We start from the raw sequence: 20,099 nt of genomic DNA, 5'->3' as shown, positions 1-20,099 counted from the left end.
AATAGGGATGACTCAATGACCTGGTCATTGGGAGGGGGAGGAAAGATCATGTGCGGCGGTCGACGCCGATAGCGCGCTCAAAAGCCCACAATGATAGAAGCAATAGAAGCACGTCACTGGCACGAGCGGAGCTTCGGGGCAATATCCAGTCTTGTAAGTTGCGAACATCTGGGGCAGGGTGGAATATCCATACACCGTGATCCAGTGTGAGGTACCAGGCGCGAATTTGCTGCAGCCCAACACTCCCAGAGAAGGTGATGAACCGTCAGGCTGGTGCCTGTGTCGCGTTTGTTGACAGGCCACCATCATGTTAAAGGCTGCGACGCACAAAACTGCGGACAATGACAAAAAAAAAATGCCTCGTGATCCTGAACAAGCGCCTTGTTTTTCATATCACTTAGGCCGCTGTCATAATTAAAGAAGCACCAAAATCGTTTTTTGCACTTTTTATGAAATAAAATGAATGCCATCTTATCTTCCACAACTTTCCATCCTAGTATTGTGATGCTGCAGTATATCATTTGGCATCCTCAGCTCCACTGAAGATCTAGATATATATCTGTCATCAGTTGGTGCTACAGCTGATATTAGATGCATGCAAGGAGAATGCTGCTGAGAGGCTTTTTGTTGGGTCATATAATTGGCCTTTCCATTTGCAAAAGTGTCTCCTCCTCTGCCAATGTTCTTAAAATTCCATCAGGGCATCCACCCTATCCAATGGGGGATGATGAGTTGTGTATTTTCTGTTTGCTAGTAGGGACATGCAAAGGCCCTGGTGTGTAACTTCAGAGGTTGTGTGTCTCTGTACACACATTCCACATTGTGTTTGCACACAGTTTACTTTGAGCCATTGGCTGCGCTATTTTCATGTGCAGATGACCACAGACTGGCAGTGGAGGTGCAAAAACTTGACATTGAATTGTTTAGTGCATGAATTAGTCCCCCCAAGAGAAGCAGAGAATCTCAGTGACAGTGTTCGCAACAAGCACAGTCTGTCAAAAATGGAGCAAAGCTTTTAGCAGCAGAAAGCCTCGTGCTAAAGATTAAGCAGGTCAGAGAAACTGAAACCAAGCCTGAAGCAAAGACAAATGACAAGAATTTTGCGGTTATTCCATACGTTCATGGACTGGCCCACAGCTTTATGAAAATTGGCAAGGGACACGGTATCTAGATGATTTGCATGGCACCTAGTAAGGTCAGAAGCGTGTGTGTGCGAGTCAGTGGGCGAGATAAAAAAAAAAATCAAGATGCCAGATTGTACACCAAACTAGGTACTCTGAATGCATTCAAGTAGTTGTGTATCACATTTCTCTGCATTTTGGAAAGCACTACATAGGACAGACAGGCAGGTGCCTCAGTGATCGGACAAGAGAGAATCACCACCACTTGCGAGGACCCCGGGCACCAACCTAGCAATTGACTGCAAAAAATGCAGTGAATACAAAAAATGCATGTGCCTAGTAAATTTTCATAATGTTAAAAGAAGAATGGAGACAGGCTAACTCATGAGATATTAGCATGAGCCATCCAAGAATCTAGTGAGCAGTGTGTCAGCATGTCACTTGTGGGACTGTTGAAAAGAGAAGTTGGGTTTTTTTGCTCGATGCAGCAGGAAGATGAAAAAAAAAATGTAGATAAAAAGATCCAGATAGTCTGCGATTCTTTGTATAAAGGCGTGGGAGTTTCAAATAAAAATTGTTGTTGTCAGTGCAGCACATTGGTGCCTTCTTTGTCTCTGTTTCTTCTCTGCTGCAGTATACAAAAAAAAAAAGTTTTCCGAGAACTGAGTATATTATGGCAATCTCATACCTGAAGCTCAAACTACAGGTATGAGATCGCCATAATTTATGTGCTTTGTACAAGGAAGCACAGAACACAACACTGGTGGAGGCAATGGACGGAAAGAGAAAGCTTTGTAGTGTGCAGCCACTTCTTAATGTGTGGCCTGTTCAAAGGCAAAAAAAAAAATGGCTCATAGTGTTTAGGTCTGGCGTTGATACAAAGGCCAACAAAAAGAAGCACTATAATAAGCCTGTAGGAAATCAGTTCAGTTGTTTAACTTTATGAAACATTTTCCTGGAAAATACCCTCAGGCATCTGTTATTTGGATTTAATAGACATTTGCCTGAGGACTTAGGTTGTTTTCTAAACTTTGCATAGGTTATAATGAGGTATGTGCAGATTCCACGTTTAAATTTGTGAAACGTTGTGCCAATATTGCTGAAACAACTGTCAACCTCTGCCGGGGATGATTGCCAAAGAACTTTACATGGGACATGCAAGGAACAAGTGTCCTTCTTTCTGTTTATTTCTGTTAAAAGTATGAGTACAGGTGCAAACATTATGAGAGAGAACATATGTGCTTGTGCCAATGCAAGCCTGTTGTGAGCCTATTGGTGTTTTATAATTTGGAGGCATGCCCTGTTGCACTTCCACAATGTGTGCTATGGAAAATGGGACAACAGTTCACACTGAAGTGCTTGTTTGGCACATGTGCTGTTTTCATATTTGGACGCATTGTTATTTATGGCCACATCACAGGGTTGTGATGGCAGGCCTTCAGTATTTCAAACAGCCACAGGAGCATGGCTGGCCTGCATCAGCACATGCCGACGTGTTTCCTTTCATATAATTTGCACCTGTAATTTGAATATGACAGTTCTGTTCCTACTCTATGCTGCTATTAAGTAGAATCTTTTTTCATGGTTGTGTACTTAACTCAGTGTGGTGCACTTCTTTTTTTCTTTCAGCACCCTTGCGGAGAACGTGATCATCACTCATGTTGAAGCACTGGTGCGGCAAAGGGGATACCCACATGTTTTGACAAATTTTGCTGGGACCCCTCTAGCAGGTCAAGTGGACAAAGTAGTAACTGAGTATGACAAAGATAAAGTGGTGAGTGATTACACTACAGTAGTGGCATTCTTTTATTCTTGTTTTATCTGTAGTGCCCTCTGGTTTTCAGAATTTAATCATGGCTCTTTGAGTTATTTTCTCATTCATTGGCACTTTGCAGCGCCTTCTATGATTTCATGCATGATTAACTAACTTGCTGATGTTGCTTGCACCAACAGTGTCTGCAACACAGAATGTTATCATGCAGGCATAACCCTTTGCTGTTTTGTGCTCAATGGCATGACATGCAAACCTTGCTTGCACTAGGGAGGCTTATACACAGCTAGAGCCAACGTACATACCTGCCATATATATCGTTGCATTGCAGGGCACATATAATGTTTAGCAATGAATGTATCGAAACATTTGTAGTGGACAGTTTTGCATTTCTACAAACTAACTTTCTCATGAAAAGTGCAACAAATTATGTTAAGTCCCCTGTTCTTTGTAGTACAACAGAGAACTTATCGTCTTAAGTACCTGATTCTGTAGATTCTGTAGGTAGTTTGATGCTGGTGACACCTAATTTGTAGTGGTAGTGTGAGCTGTTAAAAGTAGAAGCTGAAAAAGAATGCAGTCCCAGCTGCAGGGCATAACTTTTTGTTTAATTAGTGTGACTGTTATCATTACCAATATCTTCACAATGTAATAGAGTAACCATTGCATTATTTCTGCAATAGTATGACATCTTTTTTACTAACTCTTGCAGAGCACATATGAGTTTAAAGCAGAGATGGATAGCTGATGGATAGCATCTTACCATTACCTTTTACTCCTTGACATTATCTGGTGGCTAGTTATAGGACGTGGCAACAGTGCTCTTACAATGGTGCTCACACTCCTTTGTGGCAGAACATGTCACTGGCACTCAAGCCCAACATGGGTGCTGGCACCTGATGAAACAGGATTGGATTTAAAGGGGAGGGTAACCCTCCTCCCTTAAGCAAGAATTTTCTTTTGAAGAAGCACTGCCAAAAAATGCATAGTGAATATGGGACCACCTCCTCCCAACCATCGCCCACAAAAGTTGCCCATAAATTCACCCCTGTGATGAAAACCACTGATGCAGGATGTTATGTAATAAGGACTTCTGGTGTTCTACCAGTCTATTGTTGGAACAGTTCTCATGCCTTAAAAGTGATTGAAATGGGTGCTGATACTGATAAATAATGCTAATTAATAATGTTTTGTCTCCCACACCCAAAAAAAAAAAGAAAGGACATCTTACACATCTTGCAGCAGTCATGTGAAGGAAGCTGCGGTGCATGCGTGAGGTGGCAGTGTACTGTACATGCTTTTGGATGCATACAGAACAGCTTAATGCAGTTAAGTTTTATTTATGCAATGAAAAATTAGTCTAATGAGATACTGTTATTTATTAATAAGTGATTTATTTTGCTTTTGGCTCTGCTTTGCCTCATTAATTTTTTTTTTTATCTTAGGAAGGACTGGACAACGTCACTCTGGTGGTGCATGTCTACGATGTTAGCTATGATGATACTGGCTTAGAGGAACTTGAAGATGGTATGGCAGCAGCAAATCATTGGGTTCTTCCATCAGTGCACCTTGAAGGGCTATGGGAGAACCTTATCTATGAAAGCCCTGTTAAAAATGAGGTATGAAGTGGTGGGGGGAACTACATGTTTGCATGCCTATGTTTGTGAATGGCAGCATGCACAGCATTGGCCAATCTGTGTGTTTTGTCTGACATGAGTCCCTCTGCTCCTGTCCTTATGGGCAATGCCCCTTGTCTTATTGTGTTCATCTTTAAAGTAGTGCAAAAAGCACTTACTGCATGAGATGACTTCTTTTGCAGTGATCGTTGCGCGAGGAACTTTTTCCGAGTTCAGAGACCACAATGTTGTCATTGGTCGTGACTGAAAACTCCCGTGTTTGCCTACTGCCCAAAGCCAGTGCTGGCCAGGTGTGCCTGGGCTACTAGAGACCGGGCTGATAGCGCCCACAAGAATGTGCCATCTTTGACCATATTGGCCTGGCTGGCATGTGAGTGGGCGTAGTCGTGGGAGTTTGGTGTGGTGTATTTTGCCTTGTGGACATAACATTGCAGCTAAAGGGGCGCGTGTTCCAGCTGATAGTATGTCATGTCAACAACACACATGTTCAAAACGTGCATAGCTTTCCTGAAAGGCAACTGTGGACAAGATGAAGGCTTTCCTCACTGTAATGCCCTCTTCTATCAAGCTTCACGAAGTGCTTAAGTAAAGGTGAGCGCAGAACTCAGCACATCTTAGTTCTCAGCTTGCGTGGGGCACAATGCACCTTGCTTGTGCCCTTTTTCAAACCAGCTGTTCACTATAGAAGAAATTATAAACTGGAAGATAATCTGTCGTGCCTGCATCTTGACCGAATGCTGTTCCATACAGGCAGCAAGAAATTCTCTCTCATCCATAGACCTATGCGGCACGGATATCTCTCGGCTGGGGAGAAAGCAGAAGCTGTTTATGAGCATACCAAATACGCGTTCTCAAGAAAAAGTAGCCAAACATGCTGTATTGCTGCCAGTGCCACATGTGCTACATGGGCGGCGGTGCCCGAGTTTCAGTTGCTCGCTTCTCGCAGCTCACTGCTGTTGTTCACAGAATGGAGAGAGCAGTAGAAAAAAAAGGAATAAAAGTGCAAGGTCAGGCATCCATTTACTCTCATTGTTCCTTTTCTCAAGTTGCGATTCGCTGACATCCGCATTGTCATTTCCAGACTTGATCTCATCATTCACCTTCCACGATAGTGAAAATTTCCATTTTACAGTGTATCAAAAAGCTAATTTTAAGATTTCTTCTATTTGCCACGAGGAATATTCATGTCAGCAGTCCAACAAACTCATCAGTATAGGTGCATCCGCAAGAAGGGTAGGAGAACTTCCTCTGAAAAGATTACCTATCATCACTGAATGGCCACCGCTGGCAACCACTGAGCCCTGGTGGTGTCAAAATCACACGTCAAAAACTTGATGCAACGCAACCCCTGCGCTTTCAGTAATGTCTACGATGCGAATATGAGCTTGGATAGGCGTTTCACAAAACATTTAACAGTCTGAGCATAAAAGAGGGAATGGTTAGTGCGATATAAATCTAAAAATTTGCTATATCTCGGCTTCTTCACCCCTTGCCTACCATGCTGCTGCTGCTGCTTCTTCCTTAGACTGCACAGCTCGACGAAAACGCATGAGCAGCAATGCCGATAACAACAGGGATCCTGGAGGAACTATCCTATTAAAAATTAACAGTATTTTTCTCTGTTGCTGAAACTTGCGTGGAATATTTATGTTGTGGTGTCAATTGATGCCACCAGGGCTGAAAGGGATTGTGAGCTATAGAAGTACCATGAACTGTCCTTACACTTTCGTAAAAGTTGGCACCAGTTTATGATTTTCTTTTTTCCTGTGATTTAACTGTGATTAGTAAAGTCTTGTGTGCCGTCTACAGTACACCATGCATATGATAGCTGAAGTGCCTGCAGCGAGATCAGGAATTGCTGTTGTCAGTCAAAATGCAGAGTGCCATTGCAGTAACAGTGCTGGTACACCCAAGTGACCACAGGTTAAAATCGTGGTTATGGCACTTCAAAAATAACTGCAATAGACTCACATTTATTGCATGTCACGTATGAGTTTTTTTTTTTTTTTCCTTGGCTTTAGATGCCTACACGTTATACAGTAAAACCTCGTTGATGCGTTCCTGGTTCATATGCTCAAAAAAAATCGTGCCCAATAAAAAAGTCCCATAGAATTATACTATTTCCCTTCCAGTTAATATGTTCCCGCATAGCAGGATTTTCTTGTTACTTCATTCAACATTTTGAGAAACCCTGATCTTATAATACATTTAGCGGCCAACTGCAGGTGTGCAAACATATGAGTGGTTCGAACCTGGGAGCTCATGACATGAGCTGGAATGCAGTGGCTATCATTAACTATGGTTACTTCTCTACAATGCCTTGGTGCAAATGCCGCCGCGGTGGCTCAGTGGTTATGGTGCTCAGCTGCTGACCCGAAAGACGCGAGTTCGATCCTGGCCGTGGCGGTTGAATTTCTTTGGAGGAGAAATTCTAGAGGCCTGTGTACTGTGCGATGTCAGTGCACGTTAAAGAACTCCAGGCGGTCGAAATTTCCGGAGCCCTCCTCTACGGCGTCTCTCATAGCCTGAGTCGCTTTGGGACGTTGAACCCCATAAACCAAACCAAATCAAGCCTTGGTGCAAATGGGGGAAGCCCAAAAAGAAATACCTTTACATGCGAGCGGGCTGTTCCCGCGAGGACACGATGTGAAGAGGAGAAACGCAGCGGCTTCTTCGGAGAGCATTTGGGCATGGAGGCAAAGCAACTGAGAACTATGCGGGTGCACTTACATACGAGTGGGCCGGGTCTTGGGAACGCAGAGCAAGAATGCTACAACAGTCAGCTATGCGGCGGCTTCCCCGCAGTGCATGTGCAAAGGGCCAAAGCATTCTTAAATGAGAAGGAGTGGTAATTTTGCCATTGCCGTAAATGGACCAGGTGTGTTCCGAAGTTTCTTCCTCGCCAAGAACAACAAATGCCTATAGGAATGCTAATTGAGATTTTTATAAAGGGAAAATAAATGCCAAATGTTCTTGCTTCAACAATTACATTTTTCAAAATTGGGCATTTTGAATCATACCTTTTCTGGGATAATATGTTTTTTTTTCCTGCATTGTTTAAGAACCATATTAACGCGGTTTTACTGTGTTTGTTTTTTACTTATTTTATCTGTGAAGTTAATTCTGCTTTTATGATCACTGAGATAAAGAAAAAAAAGTTTAACAAATGTGTTTGAAAGTGTTGCCTTGCATAGTTTAAACGTATTTGCCCAAACAGCTGCTGAGTTATTCTTCCACGGCCCTGTTGTTTGCTGACAAGAAAGTGGACCCTAACATCATATCATGGAACAAGGTTGTGCTTTTACATGGTGAGACAGGTTCTGCATGCCATTAAATGTATTGTTGCCTTCAGTCCTGTTATTGGAAGCGACTTGTGCATTTTGTTGGTTGCATGCTTTTCGAGAGGAAATGAATGTAACCACTGCCTTTCAGTAGGGCTCATATGTATTAAAGGATGGGAACAAAGTTCTCTTTGGCAGAGTGACATGCTGCATTTAAATTGCAAGATTTGTGCAGATTGAAATTATGACTGCTGATGAACTCGGTCATGTCTTCTGCAGATCATATGCTGCAGGATGTAGCAGTTGTTTCTGAGTGCACTGCTGTGTTTCTTCAAGCAGCTGAATTTTCAGTTCATTCTGCGTACCTTAAAAAGTGCTGTTCTGCTTACCTGAAAAAGTTCTCTTGTTCCATGCTGTGCCATGTTCTTTCTTATTAGGCTTGACATTTTTTGTTGTATGAGTGGGTAGTTCTCAATGACTGTTTTATTTATTTTTTGGTTTGATTTATCTGTTTCTGAGGCACAAAAATATAATTCCATTAGGAGCTGAGTGAGCTTTCTGTGCAGTTTTAATTCTTGAAAGCTGCCACATCTATAATGCAGTGCTGTAACATCTTGGAATGTGAACATTTCAAGAGGGGTCTATCATAATGAGAGGCAAACTGAAAAGAAAAGCATGTGACACTCCGACCAAAGGAACTGTGGTGCATTATGGCGGTGGGGTTGCTTGTCTAGCAGTGTGGATGTTTGTGTATAAGGGTATCATGTAACTTTTTCTATTCCTCTTTTTGATTGCAGGACCTCCTGGCACAGGCAAAACATCCTTGTGCAAGGCTCTTGCACAGAAGCTCACCATTAGGCTACGCTCTCGTTTTGCCCAAGGTCAACTCTTGGAGATCAACAGCCACAGTCTCTTCTCCAAGTGGTTTTCAGAGGTGTTTACAGTGTTTACAGTTTGCAGAGGTGTAGCAATAGCGGGCTTGGTGCCGTCATGATTGAGAGAAATGAGCAGCTATTGCAGAGGATTTCCAGTTATCTACAGCTGCTGATGAATCGCCCCTATTGGCCACTGTGTGTTTAGTGGGCTGCATGCATGAAAAGCTAGTTAATAAAACCAAATACCTTTATGGTATCTTAATCATTGTGTAGCAGTAGCTACCTATATTTCTATCTTTGGTGCTGTTATGCTGTTATACTAGTTGAAAAATTGTGAATTGTGCTGCAAGGGATACTAGAGATGGAGGCATAAGCAGATGCATATGTGGTGTATGTGTCTGTCTTGTATTCTTTCAGTGCGATTCACAATCTTTGCTACTTTCTAGCCCAGGCCTTTGCCTTGCCAGTTGTGCTGCATTGTCTCACTGTGGTGTATACAACTCCCTCCCTTCTTTATTTTTCAGAGTGGAAAATTAGTTATGAAAATGTTCCAGAAGATACAGACCCTAATTGATGACGGCACTACACTTGTGTTTGTTCTCATTGATGAGGTAGGTACCCGTAGCATGCTTGCAAAAATTTTCATGAACTTCATGTGTAGTAAATACTAAAAATGAAAATCCCTTTTTTTTTTTAAGGCCATTTCTTTTTTTTTCCCTGCTACTGCTGTATGCTGAGAGCTGAAAATAAGTTAAATTCCAGTAATGCTTGCAACTCCAGAGTCATAGAAGAGCTTTATAGGGGTCTAAATGGTTGCACTAAAGGATAGTTTAATATATTTTTCAAAATTAAATCTGTCAGGCCTATAATGTGCCAGCAATCTACAGGGCAGTATGTTGCTGGCACAGATAGAATTTTCTGAATTCCTTAGAACTGTTCTCACCTGTCTTTGTTCATACTGCCTCAGCATGGGTACTTCTGCATACGCCTTGGACAAAACTAACTGAAGGCTGGAGGTAACTTTATCAAAAAATTCCTGACACTATTTGGTCTTCTTCTGGTAATATAGTAACATGAAGGCAGTCAGTTTTTACAGTGATGCCATATTTGTACATTACGGCTAGAAACCTTGCAGTTCATGACTGCAATGATGGGAAAGTTTACTAATCTCTAGAGTGTTAATTTCAGCTCACTGTTTGCTGCTGCTCCTGAATACATGTGGTATGTGGGGAGACATGGCAATGTTTTGCTTATGTGGTACCTAGATTATATTTGCAACCAGGAATGGCGAAGGTGCATATTAATATCATGCACCTTTAGCTCTTTTTGCACCGAAGTTTTAATTGCACTTTCATGTTTGCTCATCTTTACTGAAGCATTATCTTCACAGGCTGCCATTGAATATGCTAGTTATGACTGAGAATTATTGCAGTTCTACAGTTTGGAGTGCATTTAATGTGCGTAAAAAGCTTCCTGCCTCCTCCTTCTTTTTTTTTTTTTGTTTGTCCGAGTATTAACCTTTACTGATTGGACTTGTATAGGTTATAAAATCTATTTTTATAGGTTGAAAGCTTGGCCCACTGCCGTAGCGCCGCCATTGGTGGCAATGAGCCATCTGATGCCATTCGTGTTGTCAATGCTCTGCTGACACAAATTGACATCATGAAGAGGTAAGGAAATTTAAATGCTAATTGCAGTTTTTTTTTTCCTTTGTCGCAGGATTGCAGCTTGTAATGCATCACAGGAAAGCCATTGCGCACCATTCGCACTTTTGCTTGTGTTTATGGCCATAGCTTTCCTCATTATGTCTGCTTGTTTTTGGAGTTAGGAGTAGGTGTAGTTGGGTCTGAGCCTGTTGTTTCATTTTTTATGCTTTGTATGCTAAATTGCTTAAATATTTTTGTGCATACAACTATTCTGTTGAAGTTTAAAACAAATAGATAAGCTAACTGTTCAGAAGTTTCAAGTCCTTTGGCCTGTCCAAGCAGTTGTTCTTGTGACATACCCAGAAATTCTGGACAAGTGGATGTTTTCATTAGGAAGTCGTTTTCAACCGAATGGAATTTTTTTGCATCTTGTAAGATTGCGCTATAACAATCACTTGATATACAGATCTCTCCTCGAGGTGCTTGTTGTTTCTGCTATTTACTGCCAAAATGAACCCCATTGGTTTACTATGGCAGTCTTAGCTACTCGGTGCGAGCACAGGACAAATTTTAAAAGCAAGATTTTGCTAAGCATCAGAAGGTTAATCCATTCCCTTCAGTATGTTCATAACGGCCCAGGCCAAAAAAAAACCATTGGAACCAGTTGGAAGCTCCAAATGGAATGCCTGGAGCACTGCAATTAAATGTCTCAATTCGACCGTCCAATTGGTTGCAAAACACAATTGGAACCATTTGGTTCCATTTTGAGCCTATAAGAACTGTTGAATAACTGTTGGCTCCCAAATGAAGTGGAAGCTTGAAGTGGGCCACAGGCTGGCACGCATGACACATAAGCCATAGGAACACTAAAAGCCTGAAGAGGTGATTCAAAACCAGAGTGTTCAGTCTATGTCCACTGAAATAACTTCAGGCTTATACTATCTACCATTCATTGGAACCCCCCCCCCCCCCCCCCCCCGAAGCCAGTGGTGCTGGTCCATTGAGTGGAGTTACTCTATATAATCGCGACCGCAGAGATGGTGGTTTGGTTTGGCTTATAGGGGTTTAACGTCCCAAAGCGACAAAAGACTATGAGGGACGCCGTGGTGAAAGGCTGCAGAAATTTTGACCGCCTGGGGTTCCACGTTAAGGAACTCCGTTAAGGAACTCCATGGAAATGATGAAAACAATTCAACAGATTAAGCCGCTAATACCTAGGGTTCTTTGTTTCTTAGTTTTTTATTTTTCAAATTCGGGGGGTTAAAAATCGTGCACTATTTTTCAACTTGATAAAAGCGAAGTAATCGGATTTTCCATGAAAACATTCCAAAATTCAGGTTTTTTTGGAGGGTTAAGTTTACTAGCTGTAGTAATTTATTCGATTTTTTTTAATGGGAGGTTCCAATTAGGGCTTTGTTTTAGTCTGGTAAGGATGGAAAAATCTGAGTTCAAGAAAATATTCTGCATTTCGACGTTTCTTTGGTAATTCAAAGTTAGGCAGTAAAGAGCTTGGATTGGTTTTGGGACATGAAACATTTTATTCACACAAGCTGGTCATCGACTTTTTATGCATCCTTGTTTACATACATAATGATCTGCATGCACAGCATTTCGGTTTCCATATGAGACCTGTCTGGTCTTTGGAGGTATCTCAGCTGAGAGAATGTTCTCTTAACATCTCTGCCGCCATTAGCTAGGCACAACAATGTCAATGCGGCATTTGCTAGCCTGGGGTAGCGGACAGTTACGTCGTGCCAATAGTCCATGACTTCACACCTGTATTAAGGGGGCTTGCTTCCAGCAAGTACTGGTTAAACTCCTCGCGAAGCAAGTCTACACGTCACTCGCGGAAATCAAGAAAGGTCGGTAGTCATCAAGCGGCTGACTTGGCAGCCGCTTCTGGAATGGATCCAGTAGGGCTCCCAATTTCTATAACGTGAACTGGTTTTTGTCTTTGTCTGGGACGTTTTGTTTCAGAGTGCAGTGCCATTTTGTGGAGATTTTTGCGCAAGATGGCGCCACAGGACCTGCAGTCTAGTATTCTCTGTCTGTTGGCCGCCTCTCGCCCATGCGCCAACAGGGGGCAGAGTAGTTATGCGAGCACAGTTATTCCGAAAATCGGGGAGGAACATGTTCGGGTGCAAAAATTGGGTAAAATCGGGTTTTACTTGAAAATGAAGAACCCTACTAATACCGTACTTGCACAATTGTAAGTCGACTTATTTTTTAAATTTGAGAATCCGAAATGGGTGGGGGTCGCTTTACAATCGAAACCAAAGCATAGCACCATAAATAAAGCCGAGACAAACGAGATACCGGGGATGTTACAGTGTGGTTGCAATTTTCTTTGCTCTACAGCTCTTTTGCAGTAGCATTCGGCTACTCTGCGTGCTTTTTCACAGCATTTTTTTTAAGGTGAAAGCCTTTCTTGGCTTATGAGTGACATGGACGGAAGTTGTAGACAGGCTGTCCGCAAGTGTCCACACGAACGGTCAATCAAAAGTTATATGGTAATTAAAATAATAACAGAAAATTGGGGTCTAGGTGGGAATCAGACCTGGGCTGCCGGCTCCGCTCCATCTTCTTAAACATCGACGTTTGAAACTGAATAAAGGCACGTCTAGTGAATGCACAGTTCCTAAATACGTATCTTGGAGATATGTACTGAGGCCTACATGAGTAATTATGAGCATACTGATTAGATGTCACAATCAAGCGAGTAGCAAGTTTCTTCCGTTTCCGGTAAATGTCCTCCATGCTTGGCGTGCAGTCGTAGCGCCATCATGCGGCACCCACTGAAAAAAACATTTTTTATTGCGAAAGCAATACTGCTAGCACTTTTCTGCCGTCGGTGGAGGTCGTTCCGGCGCAGCTGTGGTGCACGACCACGTGACAGCGTGACGTCACGACAAGAGGAGAGCAGGGGCCCCAACTCGTCTCTTCGGCCGTAGTCGTTCCTTCGCTCGGCGCGGCGGCTACCACGTGACGGCCTCCTCGGCCCGCCGCGTGAGGGCGCTCGCTAGGAGAGGATAAACGGGGCGCCGCAGGCGCGCTCCGCTTAGTCATGTCTGAGGAGTTGTACAAGGCGTCGCTGGAGCGACGTGCTGCGCGCAAACGCCGGCGCCGTGCCGAGGAGACAGATGAAGAAAGGCAAACAAACAGTAGAAACCATGTTGTGTCCAGAGTAAATCCTTTAGTTGCACAAAAGGCGAAGCCATGCCAAACCACCAGCAGAGCCAAGCGCAGCCAGGGAGCTATTGCTTTCGCAATCACTCAGGCTTAACCAGAGCTAAGCCACAGCTAATTTTTTTCTTCCTCCATGGAAAAAACCCCTCTCAATGTACGGCGCTGGCCCAGCAAAGGCTCAAGTGGCGGACCGCGCGCGGTTTTCGCATTTCTGCACGTAAGGAGACTTAAGTGCACCTCATAATTTTTTGCTTTCAACTGCGCCATGAACTGCGCACTCGGCGCTCTAGGGAGTGTCGATAGTTGATGGAAGGGCCGCTGTTCCAATCGCGCACCGCCACTCGGAACGGCAGCGCTTCCGGGGAATGTGGGTAGCTGATGGAAGAGCCGACGGCGCCCCCGCATCTCCTTTGCCCTGACGCGTTGGACAGCTGCCGGCCCAGTCTTACCAGTTTTATTGCGAAAGCAATACTACGCTCATGAACGGCCTTTCGCGTAGCGGCAGCCGGTAACCACGTTTGACCTTTAGAATGACCTCTGACGTCATACCAGGGTGAGAGATGGGCTACCAAGTCGAGTCGTCGCTCAGCGGCGGCCGGTAGCCACGCGTTACCTGTAGACGCAGCGCACTGCGTTCCTTCTGTTGGAGGCGCTGCGCTTTTGCTTTCGCAACCTACCAGGCTTAACCAAAGCTAAGCCCCCGCTAAGTTTTTAAAGGTAGTACATCCATCAATCGTCATTTGTGCTCCGGGTCCGGTAAGCGTCTGGCGCTTGTTCAAGGCAACATTCAAGATGGCTGTCATTCTTTGCGCCGAAGAAACGAACAACTGCGCGCCGGGCTGAAGTCCGACATCTTTGGAACGCGTGATACAGGTATGGCGGCTGCAGCGAGGCGAAATTTTCAGCTGCTCTGCGCGATGGCATGATGTGGTTGTTAGTGAAGTGCGGGATTTCGTGGGACGACGACGTGCTGTGACCCCGCAGCAGTGATGGCGACGGCAGCGCTAGTGAGAACAAGTAGTCGAGTGACTAATGCATTTTAAGGCGAGAGCGTTTAGGAGCTCGTCAGGCAGAAAAATTGGCTGGGGTTCAACCCGGCTGAACCTAGTTTACAGAGCGGAAGCTCGATTAAGCATGGTTAGACGCGTTTTGCTGTTGTTTAACATTATTGCATATCAGTGACCAATCAGCCGTCTACGATGGTTCCAGCACGCGACTTCGTCGTAATCTGCGAACGTCAAGCAACGCTTCGCGCTTTTTTATCTTATCAGATGAACGGCGAGTCACTTGGTTCAACGCAGCTGCGAGGTGAGCGGTGAATCACGTTCAACGCAGTTGCGAAGGCGAGCGTACTTCGCCGCTTGAAGGTCATTATTCGGAGTGACATGACGTTGAGGTTTTGTATGGGAGGAGTAGAACTTCCGCTCTAAAAAGCCGGCGTTGCCAGGCTGCCGCGGCTCCGTCGCGTCGCTCTTCATGCTGGCCTTGAGCAGCTGCTCCTTGCGCTCAGAACCGACTCCCCCGCGCGCGGCTGCTGATAAGCGGCGGGGGCCCTATGACGGTATCTCATTCTACTTGTAAAGGTGAAGCTTAAGTGACCTCCAAGTTTTTAGCTTTGGGATGTGCCCATGGGCACGCCCTTTTTTTTTTTTTTTTTTGACGGGATAGGGGGGTCCACTCGACCGCCGACTTACAATCGCGTAAATGCGATCTTTTTTCCTGAGAAACTCTTTACTTCGCTGTTGTGTGTTTGTACAGAGAAATATGAAGATCTCAGTAATGAAAATCATTGGCTTCCAATTGGGTCACCCAACTGGGAGGTCCAAGCTGCAATTGTAGTGTCCAGTCGTGTGCTTCAATTGGATCTCCCGTTTGGATGATTCATTTGAAACCAATTGGGCTACCCAATTGGATTCATGAGTCCTGTTGCTTTACCGATTGAGTCCATTTGATTCCAGTTTGAATGCCTAATCGTACCCAAGCTACTAATACCCAGTCGCACGGGCTGTCTAACTGCGGTTATCTCGAACCACAGTTCGCCGTTGTCACACGACTCGCCACCGTTCTGGGTTACGGGGCAATGAACGAAGTGACACTGTGATCTGGAGCAAAGCGAGAGTTGCAGATATCTTGCAACGCAGTGTCTAAAGTGCCATCCAACGGCGCCGTCAGGTGGCATCACTGCCTACGCCGCTGTATACATCGCCGCGCCTCCCGCAAGCAGTCCGTGCCAGGGCAACATCTCTACGGCATATCCCATGGCGCCAGCATCAGAAAACCATGCAAAACTTTTTTGTTCTTGTCAATAAGCCCTAGGATAAGGGAATGTCAAAAATGAATCCTCCTTGAGGATTGCTGACCTGTACCAAGTTGCTGGTAGGAGTAATAACTACAATACAAGCTAGTTTTATCTTCACAGCCGCGTAGCAGCTGCCGCCGTTGCAGCGCGGCTGACCCGATTCGCTTCCACGCCAGCTTCGCTGCTAAGGCGTCGCTGAAATCGATCCTACATCTTTCGTTCAGTATGAGGCAATGAGGCTGTCAGTAAGGCAGTGCCATGAGTAAACCATTTACTATAGCGCTGGCCACTGCAAAAGCACAGTCCGCTATGGCTTCGATGCGAAACAAATTAGGCCTAGCGACGACTTAGGAGTGGCACATCAGAGCACCGTCGTCTGCCGCGCTCGCGGGCGGCACTGTTGGAGTAAGCTCGCGGAGTCCGGTGCTGCGAGCATTGCAAACTTTAACGATGTAGCAGGGACCGGACCTTTTTCGACGTAACGGCAGTAGAATACGTAGCTTGAGCACCATGGACATTGTTGCAGTACGCTGTTGCTTCGCCGTCGGACGATTCTCGAAGGCTGCATAAAAGCGCCGTTGGACAACACTATACACTCTGCCTATTTTAATGCGCTGCTCTTTAAACATGATTTAGTGTGAAAAAAGTGCGTTCTTGAAGCGGGCCAGCTCGTGCACTTTTCGCATTCGGAAGCGTACGAACACTTTCCATCAACAGACGCCGCCATCTTCTCGGTTAACGACACAAACTGAGGTTGCCAAGCTAGGTTAGCGATGTAACCTTGGTCAGGTCCGCTGTGTGAGCAGCAGTAACCACAGTTAGCGACAACCATGGTTACCTTAACTGAGGTTAAGCGTGCCCGTGTGACAAGGTTATAAGACGTCGCAAATGCACTCGTATTTTTTTCTGGTCCCAGCAATCGCACGTAGCTGCAAGACATTCTGCCAGCAAGCACAAGTGTGCGGATCCGTTCCCAGCTTTGAAGGCAGTATTTGTGATGTAGGCTAAAGTCGGAAACACCCTTGATATTTCTGTGCCCGTCGAAGAACCCAGGTTGCCAAAGTGAACCCTGTTTTCTGCACGGTAGGCTTTATCGCGTCACAAAGTCTGCATATTACACTACTGAAGCAATGTTTGGATGTACTCATAGGCTCTATGGGTGAAATGTGGTAGTGTGCTTGTTAAGGCCGGCCGTTTGTCTTTAAAGGCCGAAGCACAAGGCAGCGCTTCTTCGGCGTCATGGCATTGTCTCGCCTACCGGCGTTGTTGCTCAGAGCCCACAGGAGAGGGTGATCAAACACACAAAGGCGTACGAACTGGCATCTCCAGACGGCGATACGAAGAGATCGTGGATAAAGCCTCTCAATTTTTTCCTGACCGTAGCTATTCATCCTATTCAGCAGTATCATCCCCCTGCGGCAGCAAGGGAGATGATAGCACGGGGACAGAAGAGGCACCACTACTTTCGCAGAAACGGGCCGCGCCTATGGTGGGTACAAAAGTGGCATGGGTTAACCAGGAAGTCGCTGCAATTTGTGGCTAGTCATTGGTCCCCACCAGTCCCCACCTACAAAGTATTTCCGGCTCTTGACACTGAGATTAGCCTCGCCGCTGAGGCTTGACACTAAGATATTTGCATCTCCCTACATCGCCTTGCTCCAAGTGGCGGAATTTCACCCCCGGTGACGCCAGTAGCTGAGGCACTGATGTGATGCCGAAGAAACTCTGACTTATGTTCTGACCTTAAGAGGCGATATAGTTAACCATGCTCTCAACAAAAAAACTTGCAGTGAATCGATTTTGATAAGTTCTGAAAGACCACGGGGCCACGTCCTCACTCCTGTTCAGCCCATTCATGTAGTCTCAGCGAGTAGAACAAGAAGTAGCGTAAAATGGCCCAGTGTGGACAGCTTTTTCCATCCTTCTGTGGCTTGTCTCACTTAAACGAGCACACACACACGCTGCAGCACCAAACGATCTCACAACACCTGCACTACGGCCACCATAGCTCGGCAACTTGACAAGCCCACATCACATGGCACCATCTGTCCGTGTTAAAAAGAAGTGTAAGGAGTGGCGAACAAGATTTGGTCACGCCGTCAGGCGGAGTGTCACCAGCTAAATGTATTCTTGCATTGTGGTCTGGCCTCACCATAGATGCCTTACCCAGGTTTACATTGTGAAAAAAAAATTAAATAATAATGCAAATACTGCTCTCAAGTGTGGCAGTAAAAACCCACTGCCTGTTGTTTACCCAAGAGAAGCCTTTATACATGCTTGCCTTTGTGGTGCAATGTTAGGTACTGGGAGTTGGTCAAGGAACGGGATTTTAATGTCTGTGCAATAGTTACAAAACTGAAGTACTTCATAAGAGTTTGCTTTACAATCAGATCAGAAGTATTCATGAAGGCTTCCATGTTGTTGTGACGTGCTTCTAAAATATCATATTTTATGGTATAATGAGAGCACTTGAAAAATACGTAAAGGAGGGGGGTGCTTTTGTTGAGTGTGAGAGTATTTGGGATGTTTTGGTAACCAAAATAGTGGGTGCATTTATTATGTGAGTGCATCCATTATGCAAAGAGGCACGGGAACTAATTTTTTTTTTTTTTTTTCAGGAGCTGAATAATGGCATTCTTGTGCCTGTCTCATTATGCTCTGATGTGGCTCTACTTGCGCAGGTACCCAAATGTTTTCATTCTGACAACTTCCAACATCAGTGGTGTCATCGACCTGGCTTTCGTAGACAGGGCAGACTTCAAGTATCACCTTGGCTATCCTAGCCAGACATGCATATCAAAGATATTCATGTCCTGCATCGAAGAACTGAGGAGGGTATGTCATGCTATTGTTCATGTGCTTTTTTTTCTGCTGGCTAGACTGAAGTATATCGTGGGCTTAATGTTCAACAGAGCCACAGAGTGCAGTTGAGAAAATTTCTCGTGGAATTTTGTCTGCTCACAAGCTCAAACATGGAACCAGTACTGCTGTCTTGACCTGCTGTTGTAATGTGTCCACGCAGTGGGTGCACCGACTGATTACAGTCGCTGTGGTTGTGAGGTTTCCATGTGCAGCATGCAAACACAGTAGACTCGTGATAATTCAAGCAGATAATTCATACTTTCAGTTAATTCAAACAAATTTATTGATGGCTGGCTATATTTTCAATGCATTTTAAAGGTGCTTAATTCGTACCTCAATTTCTCATAAATTTGGTTAAGTCAAACTTTTCGTCTTCCTCTAACGCTCCTGTTGGGTGAAAGAGTGGCAACCGAGGTCAGATAAGTCAGGTTTGTGGCGCCGTGTGAACTGCAGCCCCTCCAGCTAGTCAACTCGAATGTGGCCCGAAGGGGGCAGTGTCAATTGGAGTTGCCCCGTCGCTGTGTAGTTTCGTTTTCTGAGCTTCGCTACCAGCCATGATGATTGCGGGTGCTGGCCACACCTCAGCGAGGCAAGCCCAGCTGCGTGCCATTTCGGACGCTGATTGGCGTGTCGCTGGTGTTTTTTAGCGCGAAAGCGCTACTTCACTAGCAAAGCTGAAAAACCAGAAGTTATGTGTGAAGCCTCAACCTTTGACGGAGCGCGAGCAGTGGAGGTCTTGCGCAGCTGCTCCGTCCCGAGTGGAAGGATGGAACGCAGCTGCTTCATCCATCTTGATTGTGAGAATGAGATGTTCAGCTTTATTCTGTTTGGACGCCACACAAGCATTTCGATTGCACATAGCACTGGCCATTCTGTACTGAAATGTCCCACTTAGGGCATTTCCATTTCAAAGATGTCTGTGCTGCTCTTTAGGCCATCTTGATGGCAGTGGAGAGCGTATCGTTATCTTGAGTGGCAACAATGAAAAACAAATAGGCAAGCCTATCCAAGCCAGTACATCCAATTCACATGGTCAGCACCCGCTGACTCTGTTTAAATCCAAGATGATGCCTTTCTTGGTGGCGGAGAACCGGTTGGTTGCAACAGCAATGCCTGCTGATGCCTTTATTCTATATTGGGCCAAAAAAACAAACTTCCGCTTGAAAACGATCACCACAGTATTGTTGGTCTTTAACTTAGTCCGAAAAACCAACCTTTTGGACACCAGTGTCCAAAAAATTGGTTAGCTACTGTAAACGAGAAACAATGAAATTGCTGTCTGTCATTTGAAAATGGCCACCGTGAAGGGGGAGCATTGGACTGTGAGATTTGAAGAGAATCTAAAATTCATCACATCGACAAAGAATTTCGCACAGCGAGTGAATGGCAAAACCAGATGACCTGGCGATTGTCAGTTTGCC

General features: G+C 44.9%; 1 protein-coding gene across 1 annotated transcript in view; it reads left to right on the top strand.

Moving 5' to 3' along the window:
* Positions 1 to 20,099, top strand: part of pch2 (pachytene checkpoint 2 protein) — a 32,557-nt gene that overhangs the window by 4,362 nt on the left and 8,096 nt on the right. Inside the window, exons 2-8 of the mRNA XM_089580218.1 lie at positions 2,751 to 2,895; positions 4,338 to 4,511; positions 7,747 to 7,837; positions 8,608 to 8,744; positions 9,210 to 9,296; positions 10,249 to 10,355; positions 18,498 to 18,651. Coding sequence (XP_089436344.1) covers positions 2,751 to 2,895; positions 4,338 to 4,511; positions 7,747 to 7,837; positions 8,608 to 8,744; positions 9,210 to 9,296; positions 10,249 to 10,355; positions 18,498 to 18,651 — 895 coding nt within the window. The remainder of the gene's footprint in view (positions 1 to 2,750; positions 2,896 to 4,337; positions 4,512 to 7,746; positions 7,838 to 8,607; positions 8,745 to 9,209; positions 9,297 to 10,248; positions 10,356 to 18,497; positions 18,652 to 20,099) is intronic.

Source organism: Amblyomma mixtum, chromosome 3 (assembly GCF_055824585.1).
Source record: "Amblyomma mixtum isolate Tamu chromosome 3, ASM5582458v1, whole genome shotgun sequence".
Lineage (NCBI taxonomy): Eukaryota > Metazoa > Arthropoda > Arachnida > Ixodida > Ixodidae > Amblyomma > Amblyomma mixtum.
The sequence above is the reverse complement of the archived record's forward strand: the minus strand, read 5'-3'. Positions and strand labels throughout refer to the sequence as shown.